Source organism: Chiroxiphia lanceolata, chromosome 12, assembly GCF_009829145.1.
Source record: "Chiroxiphia lanceolata isolate bChiLan1 chromosome 12, bChiLan1.pri, whole genome shotgun sequence".
Lineage (NCBI taxonomy): Eukaryota > Metazoa > Chordata > Aves > Passeriformes > Pipridae > Chiroxiphia > Chiroxiphia lanceolata.
The window spans coordinates 6,374,088-6,399,679 of NC_045648.1; the positions used below are offsets into that span (position 1 = coordinate 6,374,088).

At 47.1% G+C, this 25,592-nt stretch overlaps 2 protein-coding genes across 2 annotated transcripts in view; one reads left to right on the forward strand and one right to left on the reverse strand.

Annotated features, from left to right (window-relative positions):
• The window catches only part of FAM174B (family with sequence similarity 174 member B), a 31,245-nt gene extending 25,112 nt beyond the window's left edge, over nt 1–6,133 (forward strand). Inside the window, exons 3-4 of the mRNA XM_032700447.1 lie at nt 5,225–5,306; nt 5,680–6,133. Of these exons, the coding sequence (XP_032556338.1) occupies nt 5,225–5,306; nt 5,680–5,715 (118 nt within the window). The 3' untranslated portion in view covers nt 5,716–6,133. The remainder of the gene's footprint in view (nt 1–5,224; nt 5,307–5,679) is intronic.
• Nucleotides 6,134–13,992: 7,859 nt separating this feature from the next.
• ST8SIA2 (ST8 alpha-N-acetyl-neuraminide alpha-2,8-sialyltransferase 2) overlaps nt 13,993–25,592 on the reverse strand; it is a 32,148-nt gene continuing 20,548 nt past the window's right edge. The window contains exon 6 of the mRNA XM_032700450.1: nt 13,993–16,457. Within this exon, the coding sequence (XP_032556341.1) occupies nt 16,172–16,457 (286 nt within the window). The 3' untranslated portion in view covers nt 13,993–16,171. The remainder of the gene's footprint in view (nt 16,458–25,592) is intronic.

The window sequence follows — 25,592 nt, forward strand, 5'->3', positions numbered from 1 at the left end:
TTGAGGCTACTTCTGTTCCTCCAGCTCTTCAAGCCATGCCGTATCCCTGATGCCAGGTTATCCAGGATTTGGAGGCATTCCCTGGGTGGACATCATTTTCCTTTCAGAAAAGAAAGCACATCTAGGCAACCTGGGTGGCTGCTGTGAGCTATTCCCTGCTGTCCCCAGAGTATGTGAACACCAGGAATGATGTCTTTTTCCACGCAGTGTCAGAGTGTATGAGGATGCTCTTTCTTCTCTTTTCCCCCTTTTTTCACCCCATTCCTCTTCCTTCAGATTATTTTGCCTTTTCTTTTATCTTTACCTGGTGAAAGGAGTTACTGATGATAGTCTAAGACCATTTTAAATATCCTCCCAAACCTAGGGAATATAACGACGTGTGAGGGCTTTTCCTTTTTCCCTGTGCACAAAATCCAGTCAGTATTACTCATATTTTCTCAAGGCTAAAGGTATCCTAGGTGTTGAGGTGACATGATGGATGGAGCGAAGATGAGGTCTGAAAGGATCAGTGAAACTGGCATTTCTGTAAAAGACAGATGAAGCACACGAAGAATTCCCTTATTCACAAAAAGTACCTGACAGGTTGGGTTTTTTCCTCACCCACGTGAAGGAAGAAGAAACCTGGAGTGAGAAACCTGCCTCCAGTGAAAACAACAGCAGGAGTGGTGCCAATGGCAGCCAAGGCAGAACATTTTTTGGGGCACAAAGATGATCCAAGGGCTGAAACATGTCTCCTATGAAGACACACTGAGAGAGCTGGGGTTGTTATGGCTGGAGAAGAGAAGGCGCTGTAGAGACCTCATTGTGGCCTTCCAGTACCTAAAGGGGGCTTATAAGAGGAAGAGTGATGTTTTACACAAGCAGATAGTGATAGGACAAGGGGGAATGGCTTTAAAATTAAAGAGGAGAGATTTAATTAGCTGTAAGGAAGAAATTCTTCCCTGTGAGGGTGGTGAGGCCCTGGCACAGGTTGCCAAGAGAAATTCTGGCTTCTCTCTTCCCTGGTAGTGTTAAAGGTCAGGTTGGATGGGGTTTGGAGCAACCTGGTCCAGTGGAAGGTGTCCCTGTCCATGGCAGGGGATTAGAACTAGATGATTCCATGATTATTGCTGGAGCTGCTGCAGCTGCTGCCTGCCCATGTCTCTACAAGTAGTGCCATGAGGTGGGTGTACATTGCCAGCCCCATTCAACATATTAGAAAGACAACATATTAGAAAGACAACAGGAATGATAAATTTCATTTTGTTGTCCATCCTTCTGCTGTAAGGTGTAAATACAGCTCATCCAGAGTGAGGAGATGCTTTTGTACAGACACCTGAGTTTGCTGTTGGCTCGGGCAGGGCGTTGCTGTAGCCATGTGTGCAGGACACGGATGGTCTGGGCACCATCTGCTTGGGCATGGTCATAACTTCCCTCCTTGGACACCCAGGCAAAGCAGGGCACTCATGTGTGTATTCCAGATTCAACCTGAAGCTAGGAAACATCAACATTGGCAAAAGAGGCTTATTTGGAGCTGTGAATGTAGGTCATGCTGAAGATCAGCGACCTACATTTCCCAGGTTTGAAACTGCAGAGTAAAGTAACAGTTGTTGAGCCCCACAGCTGTCCTGCTGCTGTCCCTGCCATGGGGAAAAACAACCTCCAAGGTCCAGAACAGGAGGGAGATGGACTATTTTAGGGAAAACTGAGGTGCACTGGGGTGGCTTAGAAATACAGTTTGTAAGCCAGTATTGTGTTTGTGCTGAAAGGGCTGTGAGCACCTTGGAGTAGCCATGGGGTGTGGAATCAGGGATGTTGGTGGGAGATGTCCATCTCAACCTTTCAGCAACAGTCAAGGCTCAGCACTATGGGAAAAGTTAAAAGTCTTGCCCTAGGCCTAGCAGGTTGTCTTTATCACAACAAAGAGGTGAACCAGAATCTCTACCCAGGGAGCATGAAATGATGAGTCCTGCTCCTCTCTCTGAATCACAGCTCTGTGTTTCCCTCCCACCTATTGCCTCCAGGCCTATGTTCTGCCCTGCTGCTGCTCCTGCCACTCCTCAGGCTCTCAGGCACACAAAAGCCAAAACACTGGCTTGAAATGGTTTGAAAAGATCTCAAATGAGGCTTGTTTGTTTATTCATTAGTACTTTGTTGTGTTTTATGTAATATTGTCTCCTAATTAACTGAGCATCTCACTGGACAGATATTTACACACTACTCTGCACATCCTGACACCTGTAAGGTCTTTAGTTTGGGGTTTGGAAGTGGCAAATGAGCATAGACTCAGGAGCTGGAGTTGCAGAAAAAACACAGTCTTTGAAGGCATACGAGGCCCAGAGGAGGATCACAGTCTTTGCAGAGGTGTGCTCAGGTCGTAAGGGCATCACATGAGAGCCAGAGCAACCACACCTGGTCCAAACACATCCTCCTGGGTACGTGTTTGATGCTGGAGAGCCAGAGCATGCTGGATTTCAGGCTGTGTGGAGGTCAGGAGCCAGGGCACAAACAGTTTCCTGGCAGGTTTGGGCAATTAGCAGCCCTTTTCGAGTCCCCAGCAGTGTGTGTGCTGCAACCTCTGTGCAACCTGTTTAGTCTCATCCAGCTTTTCAGCACTTGCAATTGCCAAAGCCTTAGCAGGGGATCAAGTGTTAGATCCCCTGTTCACCTGCCTTGACGTTAACTGAAGAATTATTAGTATAATAAACATTTAGCTTGTTTTTTTAAGCCTCGGAGTAGAACATTTTGTAGAATTTGACTGCAAATCCGAACCCTGTGGCTTTTGTCAAAATACTAAATACTGAATTCTCCGCTTGCCTCCCTTCTGACATCATTAATGATAATAATCATCCCCCACAGCTGCTAATCCTCTTTGCAAAACGCTCTGCCGAGAGCTGGGATGAGTCTCCTCTGTCCAGCATATTCTGCAGTCATTTGTATCAATGCGATATGACCATGGAAACGACCCGGTGGGACTTCAAACTGATGGAAATGACCATGGAAGATGGAGGCCAGCAGAGACAAGCACACACTGATCAGGGATGGCTTAACCAGTTAGTGAAGTTGGAGTGGCTGCTGTCCTTCAGCATGGAGTCAGCCGTGACTCGCTCTTCATGTGAGGAAAATTGTGGCACTTAACAGAGCAAGGATCATTCTTGAATTCTTTGTCAAGGATTCAGGCATCCTAACTTGATTTTATTTTTAACCAGGGCAAAATCTAGTCCAGTCGCTGTGTAGGAAACACACCCAAGCAAACAGAACCTGCAGGTGATTAGTCTGACCCCCTGCCTGAGAAACCGATTTATTTTTCACATCTATCTTCTCTTGATGTGCGGGCGTTAAGTCTCAGCTCACTTCATGTTCCTCTTTAAAATCACTTCTGAAGTGATGAGTCCCCTCAGACTAACACTAAAGGGATGATTGTAGTATCTCTGGGACAGCCTTTGCCATGGGCTCACATTCATCAAGCACCAGTTATGGTGCAAATTCAGCCTCACAAGAGAACGGCAAGACCTCAAATACTCCCTTGTATAACGGTAACAGGGAGCTTTTATTTAATGCTCTCCAGCAATCTGTCTCTGAGAGCTTTAACAAGGTGGGCTACTCTTTCTCTCCTCCTTTGAAAAATCAAGAGCTGGAGAACAGACACTAAATTATGTCCTCAAGTTTGCACATTTTAAGGGCTGCCTAGTACCACCAGGAAAATAATTCCCATTAAATATACTTCTGATGAAATTTTCAGTTCTGGGTGCTTGAAGTTTTCCATGGGAACATGATTTTTGCAGATGTTCTTGATTGAGAAAAAACAAGTCACATCAAGATGACCCTACCTGCAAATTCCAGGCATGTTAATCCAATCTGTGAGGTGTTTCATGGAACCCACAGCCCCACAGAGAAGCAGAGGAGCTCCAGAGTATGTTAGATTCAAATTGTGATATCAGTGGGGCATTTCATCAACAATTTCATCAACACGGGTGGATGTTGAACAAGCTGGAAGCTTTTTAGTAATTCCTAATCCCACCCTCAATGTGTATTTGTGTCACTTTCTCTTCTGTGAACTTTGTGGCTTTTATCTTCATTCCTCAAATAAGTAAATGCTGAGACACTGCAATGGGAATGCTCTTCTCCTGCCTGGTGGGTGGGGTGGGATTAAAGTGGCAGAAGGATGGAGCACACGGATTTTCCTGCTCTAAAAAAGAGCAAATTTGTGCCCTTTCTCAAAGTTCTGAGCTTCCCACTTGCTCAGCTTTATGGTAACTATTGAGGTGTCCAAAGGGAAATAGCTTTTCCTTGCAGTCTGTAGAAGATTACTAGTCTGGGTCCTCCAGCCTTTCCCCATTTCTCCCTCCTGGTTTATCACAGCCCTGAGACAAGGTCTACAAGACTCATTTTTCTTTTTTGAAATACCTTGTGGTCCTTTCACCAGCACGTTGTAAAACCTTATCATAAATAATTAAAAGTACAGCTGTCAAAATAAACGGCTGAAGTCCATTTTGGCAATGCTGTGAAATATTATCCTACCGGGGAGGGGGTTGGATTTTTGTGTGCTGGCAGCCTGAGCCTGGCAGTGCCCTGTAATGAGCGATGAGTTTCTCAGTCATTAGTTCAAATTAGAGCAGCTCTGATGACAAGTCGATGGCAACTCCAATGGCTGAGAAAGGTGCAGACTGACCCTCATCACAAGCAGAGCAGAATGGTTTATTTTGTCCCGAATTCTGAACAGGGGAAGGGCGCAAAGCAGTTGTGTAACTCTGGGTAATGGATGGGTTGGCAACCAGGGGGTCTGGGGCCAGCAGCGAGCACATGGCTCTGGTCAGAGAGGCAGAAATTTCATCAGGAGCCAGCAAACTCCTGGGATCTGGAGAGGCTGTAACCTCCACGTGCTCTGCAGATCGCGGTCCCTCAGTGCCCTTTCTTTAGGCTTCCTTTCAGATCCACCTTTTCTTCATCTCCTGCCTCCAAAACAGAGCTAGGGAGACATTTCTCCTGCAAGTAAATACATGTTGAGCTGGACAAACTGAGTGGTGTAATGTGTGCAGGCAGGGTTTGCAATGTGAGCATCCAGCTTAAACATGGCAGGACTGGATGGAGTATCAGTTTTCATTTGGGTCTTGCAGAAAACTGCTGGGGGGGGGGGGGGAGGGGGCAGGGGCTCTAGCTTTTAAGGTCTCTACTCCCAGAAGTACAGCAGCAAGAAAAATCTCTTAAGATCTCCTGAACCTCTGATTTCTCTCCCATCCATCAGGCTCACGTCGAGGAGGTTTTCCTACCTCGTTATTAAAAGTGAAGGTCCTGATCCAGGAGCTGCAGCCAAGGAGGAGATAAAAGTAAGATATGGGAGAGAGTGGGATATGAGGTCCAGGTGAAAGCTGAGCTTTTCAGGGACAGGGAAGAGGGATGCTGTGAGGTTGCACAGCTTTTTTTCACAGGTCATGTGGTATGTGGGGGTTTTTGAAGTCACAGCTCTTGAACCTGAGATTATTTGGGATGCTCAGCTTTAACAAACACAACAAAAGCTGTGAGTTTCTAGTCCTCATGTTTAGAGGGGAAAAGCTTGAAAAGAGACCCTGAGGACATAGCAAAATTAAAAATAGATAGCATGCAAAAAGATTCCCACAGGTATTACTCCAACAGAAAGTTATTTGGGATGAAGATTGAACTCTGGATTTATCAGCTTGAGCATTTGTACTTATTTTTTAGGACAGAGAAGCATCCCAAAATGGAAGGAGTCTTTGATGGGTGTTTACCACATCCTCCTGCTTCTACCCTGGGATGTGATGACCCAGCTGGGATGGAAGTGAGTGTCCCCAGGTCTTCTGATCCCCCAGGTCTGGCAGAGGCTGGGGCTGTCTCTGCCAGACCTCTCTGTCCAGCTGCTGCCACATGGAAAGGATCTTTTGGTATGATAAAAGAATCAGACCAGAGACCCAGGAGCCAGGAAACTTGGAGTTTGTCTCTGTCCCTGCCACTACCTTGTTGCCTGATCTGCATTGGGTCACTCAGACCAAACCATCCTGATCCTGTAACACCCAAAACATTCTGTGCTGCACTTGGACAAACGGTTTGTAGAAATACAGAGCACCCACTGTCACTGCACACCAAGTTGTATTTTGAAGTGCTGGGATTTAGCTTTGGAGATGACAGCAAACCCCTCCGTGCCTCTGTTTTCCTCCTCTGAGGAGTGAGGATAATGGCATTGGCTCACTGTCACAAGTCTCATTGAGCCCTTTGTCCGACGTGGGAGGGGATGTTTTTCAAAGAGCCTCAGGCATTTGGAAGCGTAAGTCCCGGCGAAAATCAGTTTGCAATTAGTCTTAGATGATTTTTGAAATTATTATTTCCCTGCCGGAGGGTGAGGTCTCATTTCTTGCACAGAGCTATTGCTTTCGCTTCAGAGCAGGAGCTTTTGCTTGCAAAGGTTTTTCCCAGTTCCTACTCAGCTGCTAAACAAGCCTTTCTCCAGGTCTTGAAGACCTGAGGCTGGACCCCCATGTCATGGCTCCTGTACCCTCATGGAACTGACCTCTGGGCACTGCTGGTGCTGCTGCCTTCTCAGCCAGGAACATCCCAAATCACTGTTGCTCTCAGATTTCTGTCCCTTCACAGATCTGGCTGAACCCTTTCGGGTGGCTTTTAAATGCCACCTCCCCTGGGACTTGTTAAAGTGCTTCATCAGTGCCCATCTTCCTCTGCAGGGATGACCTTTAACTCATCTGCTGTTGCTACCTGACTTGGATAACCTCAGAAGAAAGGTTGCCATGGTGATTTCATATTCAGCTCAGCCAAAAAAACACAGCTTCTGTATCTTATTAAATGCTGCCTTTTGAGGACCTTACACATGGAGAGTTAAGGAAAGGGTTGCCTGAGTTGACTGTGGCCAGGAATTTGGTCACTGGGAGTTTCCCCACCGGCCAGCGGAGCTGTTCCTTACCCCTTTGCCAAGCCCAATGGGTTGTTTTGATTTTTTTTTTCCATGTTAGGGTATAAGCTGGGGGTTTGAAGCCATTAGCATTGCTATGAAAACACTCCTCTGCCAAATGTCAATCTGCCTTTTCAAGGGGATTTTTCACTGCTCTAATCTAAACTGTGCTGTCAAATGTCAGGAGTGGATGTTTAATGAGGACCTGTTGGAAGCCCTAATTGGATGGGTATTCAATGGGCTTCTTTTTTTTGGTTGTTGTTTTATCCTTGGGACTCTGTTTTCACAGAGATCCTCGTTAAATTTTAGAAGCTAATCTCCGTTTAAACTACAAGCTCAGGGAACCATGGCCCTTGGGGGCTGCTGGGAGCCACAGCTGCTGTGGGCTTTCATTGAATTCTTCTGGAAGGCAGAGAGAAAACCAATCCAGGATGTTTCTGCTGGAGCAACAAGGACCATTTTTGGCACATAGGCAGTTCTTTTCTTGCAAAAAGCATGGAGAAAACAGTCTAAAGGCACCACAGTTGTGGAAGAGATGGAGAAAGAGCCCAAGAATGATGGGGTGATTGGCCCAGGGCCCCTTTCTCTGCTGAGAATGTGAACACACACAGGCACAAGGAAGGGGACCAGCTCACAGACATGTCCACTCCCTGATCCCTTCCAAGGCCATGAACCACCCTGAACTCTCATAATCCCTTAAAACCAGCCAGAGACAATGCCTGCACACCCTGCAGCCACCTCTCCAGGCCTCATTAACTCCCTTCCATCCTGCGCCAGCATTTCCCTGCTGTCACCTCTGGCAGAGGCAACAGGTGCTGTGTCATCTTGGAAATTATAGCTGAAACGAGCCATCCAAAGATCATCCCAGCCCAAATCCAACATTCTCCTCATCTTGCCTCCTGGCATGTGATCCCGCTCCCCATCCTTGGCATGCACCACATTCTTGGCAGACAGATGTACCTGATGTGGAAACAGCCACTCAGCAGATCCCTGTGACAGCATGGAAACACCCCCTGCATTTTATTGTCTGTGTGCCACGTGCTTCCTAACAGGAAAACCTTTCCCAAAGGGTTTATTTCTCCATGTGAACTCAGTGTCCTGAATGCCTTTACACAAACAATCTTCTTTGATTTTCTTCCCTCCCTCCCCCCCCCCCCCGCCCTCAAAACAATTTATAATGGATGATTGTTTAAAACATCCTGGTTTTCTGGATGTTGTGGTTTTATTGCATTTTTAATTAAAACCTTGGGAAGACTATAAAAGACACATCACAGACACAAGTGTTTCAATATCCCATTTCACATTAAGCACCCATAAATACCCACACATCCCTTCAGCATCCCCCTGCCCCCTTTGCCCTGCATCACACTCAGGGTTCCACACCTTTAACAGATCCTGTGGTTTGGAACTGGCTCCTATTCCAACACACATGTAACACCTCCTCTCCGTCCCTAATTGCCTTTCATTTAACACATGCAATTACCAAAATGACTTCGTCCAAAAATAAACCACAGAATGTTCAGAGCTGCCTGGCTCCTCAGACGGTTTTCAGCCAAGAAATTTGTGCCCTCCTGGTCTCTCCTGGGAAGCCCAGGAGGAGACTGGCGTGCTTGTAAATCTGCCCCTTCCATAAAATCCTGAGAAAAGATGCCGTGAAGCCCACACTGGAGGCAGGTGAGACGCACAGGTTCCAAATCATAACGCCTACCCAGTCATTTCTAGGCATTTGTTATGGTGTCTTAAGTCAGCAACCTCAACAACTCCCCTGGTCTCCAGCCAGGAATAAAAGTGCTGAAGGAAACCAGGCTGCGGTAATTTCCCCAAACCCCAGAGCTAACATGCATGGTAATTAATTAATTTAGTGGAGAGAGGGTTTTTTTCTGCTATGAGCTCTCCCAGGGGCTGCCACAAAAGCCCATCTCCTTGGCGGTCATCCCATGGCTTTAATCATGTGTCCCACACAATTCCGCTGGAGAATTCGGCAGAAGTTCTTCCAGCATGGTGCCTGAGATTCAGCCTCTGAGGCCCATCCTTTGAAGCAGAAATGTGACCTTCTGAAGAGATGGATGAAATCGTGGTGCTGATGGGCTCAGTGGAAGCTGCCTCCTGATTTCAGTGAGGTCAGGATGAGTCCCACCACATGTTAGCTTCCTGATGCAAGAAACAGCACAGCATGTGAGGGCCTGGAGTCTTTTGGGGCTAATTATTTGTTTTAAAGAAAAGAAAACATTCAAGTCCAGTGTTTGCGGTTAATATAGAGCTTGTAGGAGCAAAGTTCATTTTCCCTAGAGTTGTTTTAGTTATGGAAGAACTTCAAGAATTCTTTCTGCAGCTTCCTTGAATTTGTCATTGAAGGTTTCCTGAATTATGCCTGCAAACCTCTTTAAATCTGATCACAGATGGAGCATAAATGCCATGTTATTGAAGTTGAAGGACACAGCTTACTTTCTGGGGAATAAAACATTGCAGGAAGCTGATACAGAATCACTGGGATGGTTTTTGTTTTGTTTTCTTTTAAACATGTTTCCTTCGAAGCTTCCATCTACAACACAATACTCACCCACCCCCATAACTAATTCATTATTTTACAGCAAGTAAAATCAAACAGGAGACAAATGACTGTTGTTTAGTGCCATTAGTTTCAATGGCTTTACACAATATTTGAGTCATTGGCTCGTCTATTGCTTTGGAGGAATCCCAAATCTGGATGAATCTACGTGCATTATAAACCATCCATGGGGCCAGGCCAGGCCTGCCTAACAGATGGAGGTCCATATGCTTTGGCTCTGCACCCATATGGAACACTAATATGCAGTCCAGGAATAGAGCATGCCTCTTCTCCTCTTCCCTAGCGATTTCCAATCCAAAGTCATTTCCAGACACAAGCCGAGTTAAGCAAGTTCATCTGGAAGCTGTGCAGTAAGCCACCACAAGACTGATAGCCCAAGCATAATGTTTTCCTTGCTCTGTGGTTCCTGCAGAAGCCTAAATGGCAACATTTTCTAGAAAGTGGCATGTCAGGCTTTCCAGAGCACTAGTTAAAAAACCCATTATGCTGCTCTAATGTGCTTTAAACTTTGCTGCCTGGGTCATCCGAGAACACCGAGGGCTTCATCGACCCTCACTGGAGGAGTTTCTCCAGGCAGCCAAACCAGCAAACAGCTGAGGGTATTTCACAATGCCTGGGAGGTTTTGTTTGCTGGAGGCACAGGATTAGTATCAGATGGCCTGCCACCATCTCAGCACAGGGGAACTTAGCTTTTATTGCTGCCAGGATTCCTCCAGCCTCGCCGCCGGTTTGTTCTGGCCAGGCACTTCCAGAGGGGGCACCATTCCCGACTGCTTTTCAGCATTCAAGGACAGTGTTTTTCCTGGTGCCTAATCTGTGCTCAAACTCTGTGTTTTTCTCATGAATAAAACACAACAGACACAGCTCAGTTCTGTTTTGAGCACATGAGCAGCAAATTCAGTGCCTGCACTGTGCAGTCTTCCAGGTGTTTGGTATCTCCTTTAGGATGGCATCTCCTTGACTATTTCTGGGGTATGTCCTCCTCCTGCCTGTGCTTCTTTAGGGTGTTGGAGATGGTTGAGGATTGCTATGCTAACAAGCAGGAGATATTTCCATCCATGCTGCTACTTCATGCACAAGTTCATGAGAGCATAACAGTGGGAAGGTCCGTGAGTGCTGGTCCTGATTCTTGTAAAGGCACCTGTGGATTTGCTTGGAGATGATGTTAAGCAGCCAAATGCATCTGCCTTCAGCTGGGCTGTAAATGAAATTGGCATGTGATGGATTAGACTTGATGAACAGGATTCATCAAACAGGAGTTATTCCCAGCTGGAAAAGGAGCTTATTGCTGAATGCCTTGATGTTGCTAATACTGGGAAAGAAGCCCATCCTCTTGGGTATCGTTCAGACATCTATCCGAGGTCTTTCTCAGTAATTTCTCTGCAGACCTGGGTGATGTGCAACCACCTGGGGGGCAGAAAAAAGGCGTAGAGTCCATTCCCTGCTGGTGGTGGCCTCTCCAACTTGGAGCTTAAGCTGGGAGTGCTGTGGTATCCACAGTGGATATGGCCCAATCTGGAGCTTGGACATGAGCCATCCCATGACAGTACTGGAGTTGCAGAGGAGATTTGCCAGCTTGTGGGTGCTCAGTTGTTTTCACAGGGAAAAATAAGATTAAGTAGAAGAGAAGAAAAGGAAACCTAGGAAGCATTCAATGTGATTAAAAAGGGGACCCCAAAATGAAATTCTGCTGCCTGGTGCCAAGGGTGATAGAGTAACACTTAGAGATGAAAATAGGTGCTACTAGACTGTTCATAAATGTGAGAAAGTTAAAAATAGCAACCAGAACATCAAAAGAGCTGAAAAATGCATGGTTTGACAAATCATTGCATTGGAGACCATGGTTATGTGCCTGGTTTTACCTTCTGACATTGAGGGGCACTCTGGAGAAAACCACATCGCTGCCATCCGCTGTGCATCTCTCAAAGCTTTAAGCTTTAATTTCCACAGTTTCCAGCCTCTCTAGCATGAAATTGGATTGTTTAAATTTTTAAAAGGAATGATGGACAAAAAACAATATCTATATCATGATTTGTAGATGGTGCAATGTTTTTGAGACTATTCTGCACAAAATTAAAAATTATTTTGCATTGGGATCAACTGAAACCACGTATATAACTTAAGTGAGACTGACTGAAGTGCTTGGTGTTATTATTCCCATGCAGTATCCAAAATGCAATGTAAAAATGCAGAAGATTTTCATTACACCTTGAATACAAAATATTGTGTTTTTCTGGTTTGCAAGACTGGTGTCTCAAAAAAAAAAAAAAAAGGATTCAGTTGTTTCATAGCACTAAAAAAAACCCTACGGCAGCTTGAAAAAATTTTAAAATGTAATTTGAATCACACTGACTATTTGTGCTTTGTTTACTAATTATCTGGGCTGTGACTGAAGCAGGGGGTTGGTTACTGACCCTGCACCAGTCCCAGGCTGATGGAGTGTTTGGGGAAAGGTGACCATCCTTCCTCTGCCTCTCTCATTCAGTGGCTGAGGGGGAAGTGGTGCCTGTGCCAGCCCTACCTGGGAGGGGCTGGGGAGAGTGGGAGGCACTCAGAGTCCTGACGTAGTTCAGAGGAACTGCTGCAACTCAAATCACCCAAGTCAGCTTTAAATAAGGCAGTGTAAGTATTAATTATAAGGGATCTTGGCAGCACAGAGTCTGTGGACTCTGCAGTTTGACTAGAGAACCCGTGCTCTGTGCCCATGCAAGATATGGGCAAGATCTCACCCAGGAGAGCAACAGCCACATCACTATATATATATATATTTATACACACATCACACACTCACACACACATATATATATGTACACACACACTTTTATAGCAAGAACAGAAGTGCATTCCTCCTCTGCAGCTCATGAACAGAGCAACGAGTGATGTGAGAGCCGAATAAAACTCCTTGTCTGAAGCAGATCCTTGTTCGGATGGGTCTGTAATGATGGGGTTGCTTCTTGAGCTTCACTTACCAGGCCCCAAAATCACTGGAGTAATCCAGGGGAGAGGAAGACAGGTGTGAGCATGTGCAGCGAGGTTTCGTGGCTGGGCTGGCTGTTAGCCCAGAGACACAAAGCTGAGGCAAATCTGAAGGCTGGGATGTGACCAAAGAAACCATGGTTAAAATGAAAGGTGATTCAGACAGCTGGGCTTCAGGCTGTGGTGTAAGGAGCAGGCAAGACACCACCACAAGCTGCTGTATGGGTAAAATGCACCAGGCGTGCATGGTGAGGAGGACACTGTGTTTGGCCAGAAGCACTGGCTAGAGCATTGCCCCAAAAAGCCACACTGGGAAACAGCCCAAAACTCTGGGCTTAGCCAGGTGAAGACCCAAGTTCACCATTATTTTACAAGTTTAGGTTGCTTGTTACCACCCAGAGGCCTTTTGGCACAAATGTGCCTAACCCATGGGAGGGAGCTCCCCATCCCAGAGCCACCAGCATCACCAGTTTGGACTGGCCTTGCTGCTGGAGGGAGCAGCAGGATGGAGGAGCAAAGAACAAAGGGAGCTGCTGCTGTCATTTAGGGCAGTTAACTACATTCATGGGGCACCTCATACACCTGCATCCCTGCCTGAGTAGCATCAATTCTCTCTTTTGTTTTACTCTTGATGAGAGAAGAGCCTTAATTGGGCATGAAGAAATCCATCAAGCAGCAGCCTGGTGCAGCCCTAGGGTCCCCACAGCATCTGGCAGCTGCCGTGCTGCTCGATGGCTGATGGCTGCCCCAAAATAGCCCAAATATCAACCAACCCCTCCCCCTCCACCAAGCACTGCTGCAGGAGGTGAACCTGAATCTCTGCTCCCGCTGCTCATGAACAGCACAAGGGCTTTATGGCTCACTGGTGCTGGGGCTTGGTGGAGTCAGGTCCCAGCTATTTGCTGGAAACAGAGACGATAAATTATGTTTCCAATCTGAGGAGATGCTCAGAGAACCAGACCGGAGGGCTCGACGCAGCCCACTAAAGCAAGGGGAAATTCCTAGTTGTTTTTGTGCATACAAACACAGCAGGGACCAACCTGCATGGCAGTGAGGTGAGATGGGAACTCAGCCAGGGATTTCAATAGCTGCAGGGTCTTGCTCATGGTTTAATGCATTTTTACAACACGGGTGAACAGGACCCTTTCTGGGAATAGAAGCATCACCAGCAATTTCATCCCCCTGAATAATTTGCTTATAACTCACCTGTGCTTTGATCCAGCAGCTGCTTCAAGGGCATCAGAAAAAAAACACTTCTCCCATCCCCTTTTCACCACCCAGCACACCCCTGTTGTGCTGCTATAGATTTATCTCAATAATCTCTGTAGGCACAGCAAGGACATCCTTATGGCTTTGGATGTCTCCCTGGCACAGCACTGACATCCACCCCAGGTGGGCAAACAAGCCCAGTCTTCCCCCTCCTTCACAGCAAAGGCGGTTCCAGGCTCTCCCCATTTAATCCCATGGCATTTCATGATCTTGCCTCCCCTCTCGCCCCTTCTAGTCAATGAAAATAAATACAAAATAAAAATAAACCCCCTGCACACTTATTTCATTTCCTCTATTTTTATTTAAAAAGAAGGTTTGCTAACAGCAATCAGTACCATGGCCCAGGCCCCTCAATACAACAGTTGGCTTTTGCAGTCCCTGCAGCTCCATCCCTGCTCTGTGCTGGGGACAAACCAGGGAATTATCCGGCTTTAACAACCACTCCTGAATCACGGGAAGCTCCTTGGGATTGCAGATTACTTCCATCTTGCAGTTTTACACTCTGTCTCCTTCTGTCTCAGCTTAAGCTGAGATTCACAGCCAGGTTTAGCTTTATTGTGCAACTAAACTCAAGTAAAAATAATTAAAAAAAAAAAGTGCCAGGTTTTAAAAGAAATACATAAAAGAAATAATTTTCTGGTGCTGGAAAGAAACATCCCCTTGGTGGCAGATTAGCCCACATTTATCCACTATAATGTTGCTTATACCTTAATCTTAAGCATCTTCATCTGACACTAATTAGCAGGTTGGAGGCTCCTATGGGTACAGTAGCTTCTCTGCCCCAAAACATGAAAGTGAGCTCTTCCTTTTACCACTTGAAGCACTCGAGTTTTTAAAGAGACGATGTCAAGTATTTCAGCCTCAAACTGCACACTTTTTAACTTAAAAAACACAGCAGTAGGAGGAGGACCAAAGGTGATGATACCCAACCATGGCAGCGTTGCAGTGCAAGCCCAAGGTTTGCCTGTGCAGTGTTATTTACTCTCCCACAGATTAAACCCAAACAGCCCTTGCTGAACCCTGGACTCATCTCCATTCTGGCACTGAGTGCTAATTAGGAGACAAACAGAATAGGCTACAGAAGCAGAAAATTATACAGGCTCATCAGATCAATCTAGTTCCCTCAAAACCCCCAAAAATCAGAGAAAAGCAAATGTGGTTATAAAAAATCCTTTATATTTTGGGTTCTCTCTGACAAAAAAAAAAAATGGAAAAGATTATTTCTATGATGTTCATCACCAGGCAAGCATCCCATCAAGATCCATCCAACAACCTATTTAACTGTTGAGAGTAAGAGATAATTAGGGCTTCAAAAGACAGACAGAGTGGAACTTCAGGAATTCAGTGCTGTGTGCTGGTTCTTTGTGGAGAAACTGAAAATAAATTATTTAGACTTGACAAAGTCCCTTGAAGTCCTGCAGACTTTCTGCTTGGCTGGGTCCAGGCCTATCACCCATATTTCTGGAGGGGAAGAGAAAGCAGGCTGCTTAGTAGATACCAGCTGGGAATTAAGAGCTGGATGTACTTATGGTTTTCACGAGCCCTGACAGATGTTGAGTGTCTTTTGGCACAGTGAGACACTTAATACTAACAGTGCCAGTCTGCAGCAGCAAACCTCCTTCCTGCCACGTTCCAGCATCTCTGCTCCTTTCTTGCTCATTAGAAAATTAAGAGAAATACACATTCAGCATCCTCCTCACTGTCTGCCTGGCTCAACACTGATGTGCCCCTTCTCTGGAGGCCCTCACACCTCTCCATGTGAACGTCACTAGGATCAGCTTAGCACTGCTCCCTGTCACACTCCCGGAGATCCAGCTGCAACCCTGGAGGCTTTTCCCTTTCCTCTCCAAAGGCTGTGCTCAGCCTGGTGGTCCATGTTTGGATGGATCTGTGCGCGGCTGCCGGGCACTGATCCCTGCTGGGCCGACTGGTCCTGCTTGGAGCCGTGGACAGTCCCTTGGCCGTGAGAGCCACCAACAAACCTTCCCTGCCCACCCCGTTCCCTGCCCCTTCCCCTCCCCGCCACGAGCACGGGGCCAAGAACACACCTCGCTGCGGTGCCAGCGCCGGCGTCCTTGGCCAAACAAACTAACTACCAACCTCGGACCAGTCACGACAAACGGCTTACGTTTACCCATCACCTAACATACCCTCAAAAACCAAGGCCACCTTCACATCTTTTGGACGTAGGGCGAATGCCCTTCGAGCCCAGCGAGCCCACAGCAAGGGGTGTCGCCCAGGCCAGTCACGCCAGATGCTCCCGCACCTCTCCTGCCCCTCCCTTGGTGAACACCAAACAGTTATAATACTCAGGTCAATATATATAGGTACCACGTATATGTATTTGTGTCACTGTCCTGCGCGTTAACAAAGACAACCAACCCCACCAGGCACCACTTGTCCTTTCCACCCCCTCCCCTTCCTCCCGTGGCTGTGCAGGAACATGGCCGGGGACCACCCTACGTGGCCCCATCACACTCCCCCACAGTCAGCTTCAAGGCTCCTTGCTGGTGCAGCGTCTTTAAGGCTTTGAACTCCAAGGGCATGGTGTGCGGGCTGGCCTGCGAGGTATAGCCGTACTTGAGGCTGTCGTAGTAGTGGTATTTGACCGGGTTCTGGTTCTGGTCCAGGGGAAAGGGCCAGAAGCCGTAGAGATAGATCTGGTTGCAGAAGCGAGTGGCCAAGGTGTACATGAGGAGGCCAGTGGTGGGTCGCTTGATGTGCACCTTGTTGGTCAGCCAGTACCTGGAAAGGGAGAGGGAAGCCTGTTACTCACCCCGCACACCAAGCTTGTGTCTTGCGCATTTTCTCTCTCCAGCCTCTGACTGAGATATATTGGTGATTCAAAGTGAGAGGTTTCTGACTAGCAGAGAGTTCTCCATGCCAAGAAAAAGCCTCTCTAGGGACTGTATCCTCCTGCTCTCTGTCTGCTGGTAACATCATGCTTGTTGCCATGGCACTGAAGCATCTCGTGCCTTGGCAATCCTTTATGAAAAACAAATTGCTTGCAACAGTGGCCTTCGGTACTTCAGCCTACAATTATCGTCCAATCAACCCAGGAGATCAATACCATAGACCAAACCACCCACGCCAAGTAGACTTCAGCAACCCCTTGAAGCAGACAGAGTCACACACACTCTGATGATTTTCATTGATAAATGAAGATTTTTACTCTGACAGTAAACACAACAGGACTGTAAAAACATTTGCCTTGGAACAAAGGGTCACCAGGCTGAAAGAGCTAAAACACGCTGCTGAGTTCCCATTACACCCAGCGACTGCTGCTGTGATCCTGGACCAAGATACATCACCACACTCTGCAGCATCAGTCCATCAGACACACAATAAGGCACATTGCAATATATAACGTGAGATATGGAGGTCAGCTGTGCTTGCTGCTGGGAAGCACGTTAGTTTTTATGAGGGATGGCAAAAAGAAAAGGGGAAGGATGTACTGAGGCAGGAGCAGAAACGGTATCAGCGGTTGTATTTTGGGCTGCTGATAAAAGTTATTGCAGCATCAACATCCTGTAAGAAGATGTTTCCAGCCCCCAGTATTTATTGCACAGGCAACTTAGCTGGTTTGCTCAGCAGAAAAACACCACCAGCGGAGCAAAATCAGAAAGCAAAAGGTTTGGGGAGGTAGAAGATGTCCCCATCGGGTGCACTCCCTCCTCCCTCAGCACTGCCAGCACTGCCCCACAGCAAGCAGGGACGGTGCAGACAGCTCATCCTGCTGTGCCACAGCCTGTTTGAGCCTTTGGATTATTTTTAACAGATATTTCCAAGGGCCTGAGCTCAAGTGAGTGATTGGCAGCCCTCTGGATAAAAGACATGAGGAAGCAGAGCAGAGCACGTGCCATTTCTGTGCTCTCACCCAACGTTTGGGATCCTGAGCCGGGTCCTGCAGTCCCAGCGGAGCCCTGGGAAGTGTCTTCCTCCTCATTTGCACTTTTTGCTGGGCTCCTGAGGGTCTGATGCTCAGACAGCAGGAACCCTTGGGAGAGCTGAGCCTTAATCCTGCAAATTAGCTTTTCACGAAAGCCATTAAAATTTAGCAACCAAGGCACAAAACGTACTTGCTTGTTCTCAGCCAGATAAGAGAGAAATTGACTTTTCTGGTGAAATCAAATTCTGGAAGCAGAGTAACTGCCTTGGCATGTGCAGGAAGGGCACAGGGAGGATTTTTGTGGTCCCGCACCCAGAGGTGTCAAAGCTCCTGCAGCTTTAGCAAAGGATGAGTACGATGTTTTGGGAAGGAGGCTCTTGCCTGACTCATCTTGGCATCCAGCATGAAAAAGTAGCAACAGGGGAAACCCCAAAAACTCAGCAGCACAGCATCAGCATTTCCTGGGCTTGCCTGGCCGTACGGGTTGCACTGTGGGGACACAGCACAGCTCACTGTGGTGTCAAGGCAATCTGCTCCCACAGGTAGCCATAAACCAGCCTCCTTGATGAGTTTATGGGTAAGCACATTAGACCTCCTGCTTGCAGAGGGAAATGGGAGATTATCACAACCATTTAACACTGTGAATTAGGGTATCCTCATGCAGCAGGGAAGCTACTGGGAAGAACTGTCAAGCCATACTAACCAGCTGGCTTTGGGGGAAGACAACTGTCTAGGTTTGTCCAAGCTGCTTTAGCCTTAAAATCCTCCTTTTATCAATTTTTATCAATTTACCAGCTGGAACACAGAAAGATACTGGTGGTCTTCTGCCTGCCCAAAATATTAACTTTTGTGTTTTGTTGAGAGGCTGTAAAATCTCTATGAACATACAAGGATCCTGACAGCTAGATGAAATGACTCTTGCACATGGGCACAGGATATTCACGTGACCACTGGTTTCATGCATAATAACAGTGACAAAATGACCTGGACCAAACACTGAAGCAGCCTACAGACCATGCCATCCTCTGCAATCCAGCATGCACAAAAAACCTTACCAAGACCAACAAGTGTACACAACCCACCACCCAAAAGCAGCCCTACAAAAACCAACCTGGCAAACCCACCTCAGCACACACAGCTAGTGAGCATTCACTCAATAATATTCGGGTAGGGAACACTGACAATTCAGTTTTTTATAATAAAAATTAAAACCCATCTCTTTTGTCCATATTTCCTTCTGTTGCAGGCAGGGTACTGCAAAAATGAGAGTGGTCCAAAGCTTGCTCCTACAGCATTATAAATTCTCACCATAGCTTTGGGAAGGGGTGATGGACTCCAGGCTGTGCCAGCCCACCCACACGGGTGACACACATAACACATAATGACCAAACCATAATACATGCCATGCAGCAGCACCTGCAATTTTTTTCCTGGACAGTGAAAGTGGGAAATTCTCCGGTGAGATCTGGGAAATACTTTTTAATGACTGGTTTGTGATGGGAGAGTCGGAGCTATGCAAGATGATGTCCCTCTTATCTCTCCCACCACTGTCCAACTGAGACAGTGGACACATTCTTGGTGCAGGAGAGAACAGCTGGGGATGGAAATAAAACCTAATTAATTCTGTAAATCCAAATGAGGTTGTCTGGGCGCACATGGAATGCTGTGTCAACATCACACCTTTAATATGCGAGGTCCAGGATTTTAATTAGGAGGAAAGATAATCTTGAAGCAGGCAGTAATTATTTTTCGAATTGGCTACACCAATCACCATAACTATCAGCTGAAACATTTTATGGAAAGAGACAGCAATTAAAAGAGAAGAGCAAAGAGCAGTCCTGAAACCCAATTCCTCCATTCTCAGCAGCGTGGACCTCCTTCAGAAGCTGGTGCTGTGTCTGTAAATAAACCCTCAGGGGTGGAAGCAGTTACAGAGATAGGCGGGAGCCTGAGCGGGATGCGGCTATGAACAGGAACCGTGATGCTGTCGGGGAAAAATTGCCTGAGACAGCTCTTGTTTTGGATCATGATAGTGACAGATGGAAAATGCCATCAGATCTTCAAGGCCATCTTTTGTAAGGAGGCAGCCTAGACACAAGCCCTAGCACCTGCTTGAACTAAGACTTGATGAAGGCCAAGGACAGAGACTTTAAGAAGAGCAGCTCAGAGAGTCTTATCCTAGCTGGTGGGTGGTTCTGGTTGCTCCTCATTTCCTAATCATCAACTGGAGATTAGAAGTCTCCTAAGCAGAACTGCTGTCAGGTGTCTGACCATTGGTGTACATCTCCTGTGAGGGGGCTGCTCTGAAGCCATAGGGAAAGCAACTGCTGTATTTGGACCTTAAAGCCCAGTAAGAATCCTTCAGGAGACAACACTCTGAAACTGCCCCTAGGAAGCCACTGCTGCCACACAAGACAGGGATGGTGGCAGCCTCCCCATTGCACACCTGGAGCAATGTGCACATCACCTCACTGACAACATTCATCCTCCCCCAGCATCACTGAATTTGGGGGGCCAAGCCTGGCCTGGATTTGGGCTGAAACGCTGGATGCAAAACTTCTCCATGCAGGCAGCATTTGAGGACCACTAGCGAGGGCAGGGTCCTGCTCTGTGCTTACCCATCACCTCCTGACATGCCTGAAAAAACCCTAAAATAATTTGTATCCTCCAGGTAAGGGTTAACTCGCAAGACAAAATGAACAGAAAATCCATTGCCCTGATGAAATGAATAAAAGACTCAGGTCAACTAAGAAATCAAATTTCAGCAGTATCAGCTGCATTATTTAGTGATACAAATCAGAATAGCTGAAATAATGCAATTTCAGACCCTTTTAAAACAGCTTATTCATAAAAGTGTGATATAAACACAAGCTGTTGTGGAGGTGCTAGTCCTTGACTGGCAGAAGCGTATTATCAGTCTGCCACACACATCCTGCTCCCAGTAATACTCAGGAAAAACCAGACACAGATAATGAGAGCGAGCACCCCGACCGTGCTCCACACTCACGTTGGTGCAGGTGGGGACAGGACCTGCTGGTGCTGGCAGGGCACAGCACATATCCTGGTGCTGGGTGGATGGAGATGAAGTGCTGCAGTCCAGGGAGCAACTGCTATCCCCCCATCCAGCTCTTCCCAGCCCTTTTCTGTCCAGGTATCCAGTCTGTCACCAGCACCAAAACAGCCAGGAGCCATGTACAGTGATGAGATGTGTGCTGGACAGGCAGGCATGGGCATGTCCCCACCCAGAGTCATGCTAACATTGACTCCAAAAGCTAGATCTGGAGTCAGAGCTGTGCTTTATCCCCAGGCTGGGTAAAGCCCAAACACCAAACCAAGCCTCCCTGTCCAGACTGAATTCCTACTGTGTGGCCTGGCTCTGCTTTTGGTGACTTAGCACAAGCAAATCAATGCTGAATCACAGATAAACGACTCTCTTCTCCCCCAGGTCTTGAGCTCTGTGAAGCCCTTTCAAACACATATGATACTCAACATCCATAAGTTAGAGCATCTGAAAACAGACAGAAGAGGAGGAAAGCAACTAGGAAGAGAACTACCCTATTCATTTCCCCTTTCCTACCTATGTCAGATTCCTTCTTTTGACACAGAAAAGACTAAAACTTCTTCCCAATTAAATGGAACAAATTAACGGTCTTGGAATCCCAGTGTAGACACACCAAAGCTTGGGTACAATGTTTTTCAAGTACAGAAGGGGTGAGAATAATTGCTCACACAAGGATTTATTTGTAGGATATCCACTGACCTAACCCACACTTGACTTTACGGAGTGTTCGTAGCTCCCCCCACATCCCACTCCAGTCACACACTTGTGAATGGCTGTTTTCTCCCCCTACACCCTTTGGCCACCTTGTTCCATCACCTGAGCTCAGGACCGCTGTCCTTAACCTGTCCATGGAACCAGAGAGGAAGGGCTTTAAGGCACGAGACCCCAGGGCAGGTAGAGGAGCCCCTGTAAGCATGAAAGGGAGGAAGTATGAAGTAGGTGGTTTAGAAAATCTGCAGGTGGGTGATGCTGGTGGACACAGCAGAACCAATCTCGAGACAGAGGGTTAGAAAAGCTGAGCCGGGAAGGCTGTGAAAAGGAAAAGCAGCAGCTGAGGTTTGATGGGCTAGAGAAAAAAAGAGTCCGTGAAGGGATGCAAAAGAGTGCAGTCAAAGCAACAGGTCAGGAGAATCATCTGCACATGATTGTCCTGTGTGGCTATAAGCAGGTAAAAGCCTTTGGAAAAGATCTGGCATAACCAGAACACAAGGTGAGGAGGGAGCTTTCCAACACAGATGGATGGAAAGGCATCTGGCCCTGAAAACTCAGCGAAGGCTTAACCACTGTTTGGGTGTGAGGACCCAGGCAGACATCCAAGGTAAAGATGAATCCACCTCATGCCCTGCCAGGCTGTACTGCTGAGGAGACATGGCAGAATGGCACCATGGACCCTGAGCAGGGTGATCACTGTCCTGAACTGCCACAGCTATTTGGACATTAAACCTAATGGGAGACTAAGCCAAGGAGCTGGAAGGTTTATTGATTTTTAATTTTTTTTTTCTTTCAAGAAGCCCTTAGCAAAACATTACAGGATTAGAACTGGATACTGCCAAGAGACCCTTGTGATGGACACAGTGAGAAATGCTAGACCAGATTAGACAAGGCAAAGTGCAACGTGTCTGTGAATTCTCTACAAGGAGTGACAGGCAAACCTCCAGACACAATTATTTTCCCTCTCTTCCCGCATTTCATGTTATTTCTCTAACAAAAGCTGCTTGGCAATAAGGACTATTACAAGACTTTCTGGAGACACTAACACGTGACTTCTAAGGGGCTTGCTTGTTTCCCAGCCAGGCGCCCACCAGAAGAATTGCTCAGGAGACATTTTACAGAATCACTGCAAAACCCACGGTACCATCCCCACAAACTGGCTCCCTGCTACCACACAGCTTCCCTCTCCAGCCTGAGGTGTGACTCTGCTTCCTTCTGACCACCTCCACTGAAATGCTGAAGGCTCTGTGCCCTCCTGGCGTGAAGATGGTGAGCTGAACCGTGTAAGAGGAGTCTCTGTCCTATTGCACCGATTATGTAGAAGCAACAACACAAAAAGCTATCAGCAAACATTTAAGGCACCCTCACAGCTAGAAAGGCAATGTCTCAAATGATGCTGTTAAGGACAACAAAACCAAATGCTTTTTACTTATCTCAGCAATGCACACTCTACAAATGCCCCAAATGCATGGAAAATTATAGGAAAAACGCTCAGTTGCCACTGAAATGCATTTTGGTTTGAGGGAAAGCAGAGCAGGACAATAAATACTGTGGTTCAAGGAGGATTCAAAGACTCACAAATGTATTTCGCTGGTAGTGAAGGAAGACAAGGCAGAGCTTTTGTAGCCAAATTGAAGATGTAGCCAATTGAAAATAGCCTTTGTAGAAAGTGCTATTCTAAAACGTGTCTTGGCTGAAAGACTTCCCCTATTTTTTTGTGATATTCAAATCAACTCAGGGTAGATTATAAAGGGTAGTTTTATCCAGCAAAAGAGAAGATGGGACGTATCTGCAACTGCAGCCCACTGCAGCACAGAGGGATGTGCTGTAGGGCTTTGTGAATTGTTCTCTGCTGCAAATTGCCACATGGCACAAATTTTATTTGTTTCACAAATCTCAGATCTGTCAAAAAAAGTGTAATGCTATGAACCAGCATGTTCCACAGATGAGACACAGAGGAAGTTGTTGGAGACCATATCCCTCATAAGCAAAAATAAGGGATGATCATAGGAATTAGGCAGTGTCAGAGAAGATGAATAAGTAAACTCTTAGTGACTCTGGTCGGTTTGACCTGAGGAAAGACTCCCTTTTCACCTCCAATAACATCCTATCAATTACTCCGAGCAGATGGGCAAGACAACCCTACTAGTACCTGAGAAACTTCCTAAATAGCACCAAGAGCATCAGCCACCTCCCTCTTGTGCCCAATTCACTCAATACTGCTTGAATCAGTATTACTGCTCTTAAATCCATCAAAGTCCACACCTGAGGAAGCTGCACCACGGAAAGGGTTAATGTTGACTCCAGCCTTCCCCCAGAGTCACACAGCCCTTTGCCCCCCAGCCCTGGGTGACCCCTCTGTGGGTTCCTTGGCCAGGCCACAACACCCTGGTTAGGTGTTGAAGTGCTCCCATCAGTTCTGGCTTTCTGAGGGGGCTGCAGTTTTCATTATATTAATTGCTAATCAGCAGGCATCCTTATTTTCCCACTGATAAGTGTGAGAGCAGGAGGGCAGGTCAGGCAGCAGCTCCCTTGGTTTAGAGGGCAATCTCTGACAAGGATTATCACTGTTTTCTATGTTTCTAATTGAATTAGTGCTGCACTAATTCTGTCTCTGTTCTGACACAACCCACTTTTCTCCACTGCCCCCCACCGGTGACCAGCCCAAGGACAGGATGGAGGTCTTGGCTGTATTTCCAACCTGGACCTTAGAGCCTGTCATCAGCATCATCCAACCATGTGCTGGTACCATAGTTATCCCAGACATCACCAACTCACTCCACTCGCTCACTGGTCTGACTGGTTGCATCCCTCTGAGCCCCAGTAGGTTTTGAGAAGCCCAAACCCAAGTTCCTTGCACAGGACCCCAATAAAGCCCACGGTTACACCAACATGTGCAAACAGAAGACACTACTTGAAGCCAAAGGGAGAGGGAGGGCATTGTTCCATGCACCGAGAGACAGTGCTGAATCCCTGGCCTTCTCCCAAAATCCCTGCACCTCCTACAGCCAGGCAGGACCTGCTAGCCAGGGGTGGTGGCTAAAACACTGCTCTGTTGGAGCTGCACAGGGATAACCAGCATGTGCAGGGCTGTGACACAGGAGGGCCAGGAAGGCACCATGAGTTGGAAGATAATCTAAGCAGCTGCGCTTGTGCAGGCATCCTCCTCTCCCATGGGAAAGTGATGCCCAACCCTTGCCAATCCCTCTGCAAAGCTTCCTATGGGAAGTTTCTGGCATTGGGAATGGTTGCCAGCACAGGATTAGTAGCATGTTGATTTAAAGGGCTTATTACAGGAGCTTAATTCTATTTTGACAGATGAAAGTAAGTCAATTACAGCTAGAAATAGTTCAGAATTTGGGTTGTGGGATTTTTTTTTTCCTTCCTGTCTTCCCTTTCTGTGAGTTGTGGTATCACTTCCTTCCCTTTCTTTACCTCAAAGCCAGTGTTTTCTGTAAGGCTTCCCCAGGCCAGAGAGGGTCTGGTTCTTCTTGCTCATTATTGCTGCCTGTGGGGCACCAGAGCCTCCACTCCTTCCAGCCCGCCCAGGCTGCCCTGGAACACCCCCTTAGGCTTGATCCTGCAGGAAATGACCCCAAAACCTGTCCCCAGCTCACCCCCATCACTGACACACAACCTGAGCTGGGACAGACAACAGCCAGCACTGACCAACTGACCAGCAGAGCTCAGGCTCAGAGATGTGGGGGGACAAGTGCTCAAATCAATCAAGGAACAGTAATGCTGAGGCTTAGAAGTGGGAGCACCAGCTACGCAAGGAAATTTCTACCCTGTAAAATCAACAGGGTCTAGTCAGGATCAGAGGACAACTCTGACAAGCCATCTCCAGCAAAAGCCACTGCCTGCCTAGACTCCCTAAACGCCTAAGGGATCATGACTCTCCCTACAGAAATAAGGCATGGAAGCAAGAGCCGACCCCGTCCCCAAGTCATTTACATCAAAGTCTCACCTCTAGGGCTCTCTTTCCTTTATAACCTCTCCATCCCCACCACACCTGGGTCTCCTGTACACCACACATGTCCCTCCTGAAGATGTCAGGATAGAGCAGAAAGACCCCTTCCTTCCCTCCCAGAAAGCCCATTCCTCAACACCTGGCACTATTTATCTGATCAGCAGGGCCAGACCATGTCACTCTTCTCCTGTCCAGGCTGGCACAGGACCTGAGGACCTGTGTGAGACTTGCACTTCACTCAAGCACAAG